Below are 9,773 nucleotides of genomic sequence, written 5' to 3' on the forward strand. Positions count from 1 at the left end.
CCGTCAAAGTCAGCAGCGGCGTCAATGTGCGTGTCGCCGTGTGCGGGCGGGTGCCCCCGTCTCCCGGTTCGCGCTGGCCGCTGCCTCAGTTAACCAGTCGCTGTCATGGCGTCCCTGGCGAGCGTGTGAGGGGCTAGCCGAGCGAGACGACGGATGATGGATCGCCACCAACGCAACGCGCACACCATCAATGAACATCGGAGCAGAAAGGGAGAGCGGGTGTAAAGCTAGCCACCCCATGGCGGCCATGAAAGGGCAAGCTTTGCTGAGTCTTCTAGATCAGCAAAAGGCGCCTCTCACGAGCGAGGAGAAGAACGGAAAAGTTCGTCGGTGTTTTGGTTTGGAACTTAATGATGAGCAGCTAATGAACTGGTGGATGAACGTAGGGATCCAACGAATTTTGAGGAAGAGAAAGAAGAACTTCGATTTCGGTGTGATTTGTGAAAAAATTCCAGTGTTCTCAACATGGCCTGGATTTGACCGATCCTTACAGGTTGCAAGACGCCATGGACTGATCGAGAATGGAAGCCTTATGAATTCTAATGGCCTAGAGCTACATGCTAATCATGGGTGGTTCCTCCTTGGTTGTTCAGTAGAACCAGTTGGGTCCAACGTGCTTCTGCGGCGGCGGCTGCTGCATGGCGCCGGCGTAGTCCGCCGCTGACAGGTCGAAGCCCGGGCCGAACCTGCCCAGCTCCGGCGCCGCCATGCCGAACGGCGCGTCGTCGCCGATGAAGAACGCCGCGCTCTGCTGCTGCTGCATAAGGTTGTTCGTGCCAGAAAGCGAGCGTGGCGCCAGAAGGCTGCCGGCGCCGATCTGCATGCCGGGAGTGGTGGCGTCGCTGGTTGCGCCCCTGTGCGCGGCCACGCCGGTCTCGTACATGCTCATCAGCCCGGCGAGGCATCTCTGGTCGGCCACGGGCAGGCCGAAGTCGAACCCGCCGAGCGCCTGGCTCTGCGGGCTGTAGGGCGGACCAGGGAAGAAGGACGACGGCGGCTTGCTCTGGGCGGCGGCGACGGCGGGGTTGTTGTACCTGCAGGAGTACTGGTGGGCGCTGCGCGCGTTGCGGTCCAGGAAGCCGAGCGCGTGGCTGGCGTGCGGGCACTGCACGTTCTCGCAGGTGTAGACGCGGCCGTTCCCGTTCAGCATCAGGTCCGGCTCGGCGTCCGCGGCGGCGGGCGGCGCGCTCCGCTTCTGGGCGTGGGTGAAGTCGGCGTCCGTGGTTTCTTCCTTCATCAGCGCAGGCGGCATGATCATGAACTCGTTGCTCGAGGAAGCGTCCATGGTAAGGTCGACGAACGCGGCTGCCTCAGAGCGCGCCTTCATCTGGTTCGCGGCCTCCTCGCCGAAGAAGTCGACGTCGTACTCGCCGGAGCTGGCGTCGAACGACAGCGCGCCGGCGGAGGGCCTCGGAGGAAGGCATGCGCCGGGATGCAGCTTGTGGCCGAGCTCCTCCTCCGTCTTGAGCACGGCGAGCCATGTGACGATCTCCCTGGCGGTCATCTTGTCCTGCAGGCATTTGGACTGCCGCACGAGGCGGCGGACCTTGTCGACGTCGGGCGACATGTGCTTGATGACGGCGGTGAGCACGGCGACCTTCCACGCCTTCTTGAGGTCGTGCGGCTTCTTGTACGGCGGCGGGCCGAGGTCGTCGGGCACGCCGGCCTCGGGCCACCACGCCTCGGACGGCCCCTGCGGCCACCACGGCGGCGGCACGCCCTTCTCGAGCGGGAACCGGCGCTGCGGCGGGTCGCAGTGCTGCATGAGCGAGGAGAGCAGGGAGCCGAGCGTGGTGTCCTGCAGCTCGTGCAGGGAGCGCGGGCCGGCCGCCGCCCCCGCTCCGTCTTCCCCGCCGCAGAGCGGCCCGGCGTTGTCGGACCGGTGCTTGGCGATGGCCGCGGGGGCGTTGCGGTCGAAGCGGACCTTCTCCTTCCACCAGGCGCGGAGGTTGTCGGAGGCGCCGCCCACGGGCTTGCCGTTCTCGGGGACGATCCCGTAGACGAAGCCCTGCGCGCTGCACGCCTCCATCATCTTGAGCATGTACTTGAGGATCCCGTCCTGCGCGCGCGACATCTTCTTGCGCCGCGCCTGCTGGTCCTGCTGCGACGCCGGCCGCCTCGGCCACCCCTTGCTCGCCGCTCCGCCGTCGGGCCTCTGGCTCTGGCGCTGCTGCAGCTCCTTGAGGCGCTTGAGCCTCATGCGGTCGCGCCACATGCGGCGCTCCAGCTCCTCGATGCCGTCCACGTCGTCGTCCTCGTCCTCCTCGCTCTCCTCCTCGTCGGCGAACCTATCCCGCTGCTCCGGCGCCGGCGCCGTCACGGGGTCCACGAGGTCGCCGGCCCCCACGAAGCAGCCGGCTCCAAAGAAGCCGAAGCCCTTCTCGACGTCGCCGTCCGCCGCGGGGAACGCCATGCGCCGATCCATCATCGCCGCCCCTCCCCCCATCATCTCCACACCTCACCCCGCACACCGACCCCGAAGCAAGCAATCAAGCAACCCCTCCCTCACTCCTCGGCAAGACTCGCAGCACCGAAGTCTATATAGCCACCTGCGCGCAAGCAACACGACGAAGAAAGAAACAACAGTGAGTATGGGACTCTAGAGTGGCAAGAACATGCGCCCATGCAGCAGCAGAGCAGCCAAGAAATGGACACGGATCAGAGTTTGCGAGCCACAAATGGCCAAACTGATGGATCGGGAGGCCCCGTGACTACAATCGACCGGCCGAAAAGTGAAGCAAACGGGATCTTGGTTGGATAGAGAGGGAAAAGTGAAATCGATCGTACCTCTTTACAGCGTCTATCGCTGCATCTCTGGTTTCCCTTGGCTTCGCGGCCGGATGAGGAGAATGAGGAGGAGGCGAGGAGGAACACGTTTTGTTGGGGGCGGAAACAGGAGATGGGGAAAGAGCGGCGAGTGGGATGGCCATTATATAATGGCGGGCATCTGGATCTTTTTGACCGACGATTTTGGCGATGACCTGCAAGTTGAGCCATCCGGGTCTCCCGTCTCCCCCATCTCCAATGGTGGGTGTTGCACACGTGGTGGATGCTCATGCTCCGTGCCTGGTGATGGCGTGAGTGTGCTCCCTTTTGGTTTTGCTTTTGCTCAAGGGCGTGTAACAACAGACTGAAAGTTTACAGCGTTTCAGTAAACTCGTTGCGGCCTACCCTTGAAGTGCAACCATAACACCAAGAAAGTTATAACACCAAGAAAGTTCTTAATCAAATATCCTGCAAACATCCGGACCACAAAAGTCATCCAACACCGGCTTGTATCGGTCAGCTCGGCTGTTCGAATGCACTTTCTCACACAAAGTGAAGATAGGGGGGGGGGTTGCGGGAGTCTAGACAGTAGCCACGTTGGATTCCAACACCCCAGGCCCACTAAATCCACCCTTTCGGCCTCATTTTCTTTCACTCCGCCACTTCTCCCTCTTACTTTGCATCCGCACCCTCCAACTCTGTCGTCGCTGTTGTACCTCTCCGGCCGCCACACAAGCATTGCCGGACGTTCGCAACCAGTACCGACGTGCCCGTTTGCCTTTTACGACTGTGTTGTCCATCTTGGAGCCGTTTGTAGCCATGTACGCTCTGCCGCCCTGTCGACGACCTCCATGAAGGCCACCACGTCCGGCAGGTGTTCGGTCAAATGCCATTGAGCTTATTTTCAGATGCAATTTCGGTTTTTCAGATTAAGAAGGATGGCGGGGTACTCGACCATGAAGGTGTTCGGTCAAATGTTATGTATGAATGATTTGTGCTTTTTTCTTTCCGAACTTTGATGAATATCAAGTGGTTTGCATGAATTTTGTTCGCTAAGTCGAAATCCGACTTGAAATGTATGCGGGCAGCGTTGGATGGCCGGCTCCGGCATCCATGTCCACGGACGGATACCGGAGCAAACTTGCGGATCACCGTTGTAGATGTCCTAATAAAACTTTGAAAATGAAGGAAAAAATACAAAGAAATAACAAAAGGAAAAAACTCTCGCCCGCCACGGAAGCCCTTGTCGCCAACAACTATCACTGCTTGGTGTTGAGGTTTTTTAGATAAGAGGCTATTCCCCTGCCTTGAAATAAGGTCCTTATAGTTTAAGGTTTACAAGACAAATGGGCCTAGAAGGGAGTGTAGTGAGTTAGATAGTCAGGTTCTTCAGATCGATTCAAGGATTCAACAACGACGGCTGCGACTTTAGGGTGTTGGTCCTTAGGGGCACGTGCACGAAGACTTCCTGGCTGTCATCGATAAGACCAAGTTGGCTCCGATATGGGAGCGGCGACAACAGCGCGTCGGCGGCTCGTTCTGACGGCAATGTGTCGTGAGATGGGTCATCGTTGGCCTTGTATCATACTTCATTTCGTATCTTTTTTTGTGTGAAAAGAATCAGGTCTATTATAAATATTCACTGAAAGTATAAAGCACTTCAAACATAATAAAAATCATGAGTTTTATTATGTTTGAACTGCTTTATACTTTCGGTGAATCTTTATAATAGATTGGTTCTTTTCACACAAAAAATAGGAAATGAAGTATAATACAAGGCCAACGATGACCCATCTCATGACACAACTCGGAACCCAATCGAAGGTAAAAAGTAGCGACACACTGGAAGCACACACACGAGGAAGTAGCATGCAAGGATGAAAGCCACCCTACCTTGTATTAGGAGTCGATGATGTTGCACATAGTTGAGTACACTTGGCATGAAGGCTGTTGATGAGGGTGTCAAGCCGCGCACGGTTCCGTCGTCTCCCCAGAGCTCTCCAAAGCTGCTGCAATAATATCACAATACCCTCAATCGGTGCTTTTATTGTGTGAGTTCCACAATCCCTAAGACATTGCGCAAACTCCAACCCATGTCATTCTAGCATCCTTATGATGACCCACAAGTATAAGAGATCAATCATAGTCTTTTTAATAAGCAAGAGTGTCAAACCCAACGAGGAGCAGAAGATAATGTTAAGAGATTTTCAACAAGGTATTGTCTACAAGCACTGAAATTATCGATAACGAATAGTTTGATAGTAAGATAATTTGTAACAAGCAATACGAAGCAATAGTAATAAAGGTGCAGCAAGGTAGCTCAATCATTTTTGTAGCAAAGGATAGGCCTTAACAGTCTCTTATAGCAAGTAAAGCGCTCTTGAGGACACGCGGGAATTTCATCTAGTCACTTTCATCATGTTTGTTTGGTTCGCGTTTGCTACTTTGATAATTTGATATGTGGGTGGACCGGTACTTGGGTGTTGTTCTTACTTGGACAAGCCTCCCACTTATGATTACCCCCTCGCAAGCATCCACATCTACGAAAAAGAATTAAGATAAATCTAACCATAGCATGAAACATATGGATCCAAATCAGCCCCTTACGGAATAGCGCATAAACTAGGGTTTAAGCTTCTATCACTCTAGCAACCCATCAATCAAATAACTACTCTATAATGCCTTCCCTTAGGCCCAAAGTGAAGGAAATATTACCTAGAGGCAATAATAAAGTTGTTATTTTATATTTCCTTATATCATGATAAATGTTTATTATTCATGCTAGAATTGTATTAACATGAAACTTGATACATGTGTGAATACATAGACAAAACATAATGTCCCTAGTATGCCTCTACTCGACTAGCTTGTTGATCAAAGATGGCTAAGTTTCCTAGCCATGGACATCAGTTGTCATTTGATGAACGAGATCACATCATTAGGAGAATGATGTGATGGACATGACCCATCCATTAGCTTAGCATTATGATCGTTACAGTTTCATTGCTACTGCTTTCTTCATGACTTATACATGTTCCTCAGACTATGAGATTATGCAACTCTCGAATACCGGAGGAACACCTTGTGTGCTATCAAACGTCACAACGTAAATGGGTGATTATAAAGATGATGTAAAGGTGTCTCCGAAGGTGTTTGTTGGGTTGGCATAGATCAAGATTAGGATTTGTCACTCTGAGTGTCGGAGAGGTATCTCTGGCCCCTCTCGGTAATGCACATCATAAGCCTTGCAAGCAATGTGACTAATGAGTTAGTTGCGGGATGGTGTATTACGGAACGAGTAAAGAGACTTGCATGTAACGAGATTGAACTAGGTATGAAGATACCTACGATCAAATCTCGGGTAAGTAACATACCGATGACAAAGGGAATAATGTATGTTGTCATAAGGTCCGACCGATAAAGATCTTCGTAGAATATGTAGGAACCAATATGGGCATCCAGGTTCCGTTATTGGTTATTGACCAGAGAAGTGTCTCGGTCATGTCTACATAGTTCTCGAACCCGTAGGGTCCGCACGCTTAATGTTCGTTGACGATATAGTATTATATGAATTATGTATGTTGGTGACCGAATGTTGTTCGGAGTCCCAGATGAGATCACGGACATGACGAGGAGCTCCAGAATGGCCCGGAGGTAAAGATTCATATATTGGATAGTATGGTTAGGCCAAGGGGTCACGCCCACGGGGCGATAAGTCGGTGCAAAAGGAGTTTTGCGAAGGCCAGAGGTCCAAACGCCGGAGACCATGGCGTCTGGCTCTGGGCCAGACGCCAAGGATTGTGGCGTTTGGTCCTGGAGTTCGAGTGGGACTCTTGCCTTTCGGGCAAAACCAACTTTGAGGAGGCTTTTGCTCCAAGTTTCGACCCCAGGGCTCAACATATAAATAAAGGGGCAGGTCTAGCACAAAGGGCATATCAAGAAACACCAAGCCATGTGCCGGCAACCCCGTCCCTCTCATTTATCCTTCGTCATAGTTTCCGTTGTGCTTGGCAAAGCCCTGCGGAGATTGTTCTTCACCAACACCGTCACCACGCTGTCGTGCTGCCGGAACTCATCTACTACTTCGGTCGTCTTGCTGGATCAAGAAGGCGAGGATGTCATCGAGCTGAACGTGTGCTGAACGCGGAGGTGTCGTACGTTCGGTACTTGACCGGGACAGGTCGTGAAGGTGTACGACTACATCAACCGCGTTGATAAACGCTTCCTCTTTGCGATCTTCAAGGGTATGAAGATGCTCTCCCCTTTCGTAGCTATGCATCTCCTAGATAGATCTTGCATGATCGTAGCAATTTTTTTGAATTACTACGTTCCCCAATAGTGGTATCAGAGTCAGGTCTATGCGTAGATGTTTTATGCATGAGTAGAACACAAAGAGTTGTGGGCGATAATAGTCATACTGCTTACCACCAACGGCTTACTTTGATTCGGCGGTATTGTTGGATGAAGGGGCCCGGACCGACATTACATGACCGCGTTCATGAGACTGGTTCTACTGACGTGCTTTTGCACACAGGTGGCTGGCGGGTGTCAGTTTCTCCAACTTTAGTTGAATCGAGTTTGATTACGGCCGATCCTTGTTGAAGGTTAAAACAACACACTTGACGAAAAATCATTGTGGTTTTGATGCATAGGTAAGAAAAGTTCTTGCTAGAAGCCCGTAGCAGCCACGTAAAACTTGCAACAATAAAGTAGAGGACGTCTAACTTGTTTTTGCAGGGCATGTTGTGATGTGATATGGTCAAGACATGACATGATATAAATTGTTGTATGAGATGATCATGTTTTGTAATAGAGTTATCGGCAACTGGCAGGAGCCATATGGTTGTCGCTTTATTGTATGAAATGCAATCGCCATGTAATTGCTTCACTTTATCACTAAGCGGTAGCGATAGTCGTAGTAGCAATAGTTGGTGAGACGACAATGATGCTTCAATGGAGATCAAGGTGTCAAGACGGCGACGATAGAGATCATGACAATGCTTCGGTGATGGAGATCATGAGCACAAGATGATGATGGCCATATCATGTCACATATTTTAATTGCATGTGATGTTTATCTTTTATACTTCTTATTTTGCTTGGTACGGCGGTAGCACTATAAGATGATCTCTTACTAAAATTTCAAGGTATAAGTGTTCTGCCTGAGTATGCACCATTGCGACAGTTCTTCGTGCTGAGACACCACATGATGATCGGGTGTGATAGGCTCTACATTCACATACAACGGGTGCAAGCCAGTTTTGCACATGCAGAATACTTGGGTTAAACTTGATGAGCCTAACATATGCAGATATGGCCCCGGAACACTGGAGACCGAAAGGTCGAGCGTGAGTCATATAGTAGATATGATCAACATAGAGATGTTCACCATTGAAAACTACTCCGTCTCACGTGATGATCGGACATGGTTTAGTTGATATGGATCACATGATCATTTAGATGACTGGAGGGATGTCTATCTAAGTGGGAGTTCTTAAGTAATATGATTAATTGAACTTTAATTTATCATGAACTTAGTCCTGATAGTATTTTGCAAATTATGTTGTAGATCAATAGCTCGCGTTGTAGCTTCCCTATGTTTTTTATATGTTCCTAGAGAAAACTAAGTTGAAAGATGATAGTAGCAATGATGCGGATTGGGTCCGTGGTATGAGGTTTATCCTCATTGCTGCAGAGAAGAATTATGTCCTTAATGCACCACTGGGTGACAAACCTATTGCAGGAGCAAATGCATATGTTATGAACGTTTGGCTAGCTCAATATGATGACTACTTGATAGTTTAGTGCACCATGCTTTACGGCTTATAACCAGGACTTCAAAAATGTTTTGAAACGTCACAGAGCATATGAGATGTTCCAAGAGCTGAAATTGGTATTTCAGACTCATCCCCGTGTCAAGAGGTATGAGACCTCTGACAAGTACTTCGCCTAAAAGATGGAGGAGAATTGCTCAACTAGTGAGCATGTGCTCAGAATGTCTGGCTACTACAATCGCTTGAATCAAGTGGGAGTTAATCTTCCAGATAAGACAGTGATTGACAGAGTTCTGTAGTCACCATCACCAAGTCACTGGAACTTCGTGATGAACTATAGTATGCAAGGGATGACGAAAACGATTCCCGAACTCTTTGTGATGCTGAAATCGATGCAGGTAGAAATCAAGAAAGAGCATCAAGTGTTGATAATTGACAAGACCACCAGTTTAAAGAAAAGGGCAAAGGGAAAGAAAGGGAACTTCAAGTAGAATGGCAAGCAAGTTGCCACTCCCGTGAAGAAGCCAAAGCTGGACCTAAGCTTGAAACGGAGTGCTTCTACTGCAAGGGAAATGGTCACTAGAAGCGGAACTACCCCAAATATTTGGTGAATAAGAAGGATGGCAAAGTGAACAAAGGTATATTTGATATACATGTTATTGATTGTACCTTACTAGTGCTCCTAGTAACCCCTAGGTATTTGATACTTGTTCAGTTGCTAAGATTAGTAACTCGAAACAGGAGTTGCAGAATAAATAGAGACTAGTTGAGGGTGAGTGCTGATGTATGTTGGAAGTGGTTCCAAGATTGATATGATCATCATCGCACACTCCCTATACTTTCGGGATTAGAGTTGAACCTAAATAAATGTTATTTGGTGTTTGCGTTAAAGCATGAATATGATTAGATCATGTTTATTGCAATACAATTATTCATTTAAGACAGAGAATAATTGTTATTCTATTTACATGAATAAAACCTTCTATGGTCATACACCCAATGTTGATGGTTTACTGAATCTCGATCGTAGTGATACACATATTCACAATATTGATGCCAAAAGATGCAAAGTTGATAATGATAGTGCAACATACTTGTGGCACTGCCATTTAGGTCATATTGGTGTAAAGTGCTATGTCTTGAGCTTGCGTTGGTTTTCCTTGAAGAGGAAAGGGTGATGCAACAATAGTAGCATAAGTATTTCCCTCAGTTTTTGAGAACCAAGGTATCAAT

At 49.5% G+C, this 9,773-nt stretch overlaps 1 protein-coding gene across 1 annotated transcript; it reads right to left on the reverse strand.

Annotated features, from left to right (window-relative positions):
- Positions 1-398: 398 nt before the first annotated feature.
- On the reverse strand, positions 399-2,934 carry LOC123043638 (protein ETHYLENE-INSENSITIVE 3-like 2). The gene is made up of 2 exons (XM_044466155.1): positions 2,788-2,934; positions 399-2,549 (listed from the first exon to the last, which is right to left on the reverse strand). Exon 2 carries the CDS (start codon positions 2,447-2,449, stop codon positions 590-592), a length of 1,860 nt encoding a protein of 619 aa, XP_044322090.1. The 5' UTR covers positions 2,450-2,549; positions 2,788-2,934; the 3' UTR covers positions 399-589.
- Positions 2,935-9,773: the final 6,839 nt, after the last annotated feature.

This window comes from Triticum aestivum, chromosome 2B (assembly GCF_018294505.1).
Source record: "Triticum aestivum cultivar Chinese Spring chromosome 2B, IWGSC CS RefSeq v2.1, whole genome shotgun sequence".
Classification (NCBI taxonomy): Eukaryota; Viridiplantae; Streptophyta; class Magnoliopsida; order Poales; family Poaceae; genus Triticum; species Triticum aestivum.

Excerpts from the sequence above, each read along its gene's own strand:
- LOC123043638 (XM_044466155.1), bottom strand. The coding sequence starts at position 2,449 with ATGATGGGGGGAGGGGCGGCGATGATGGATCGGCGCATGGCGTTCCCC.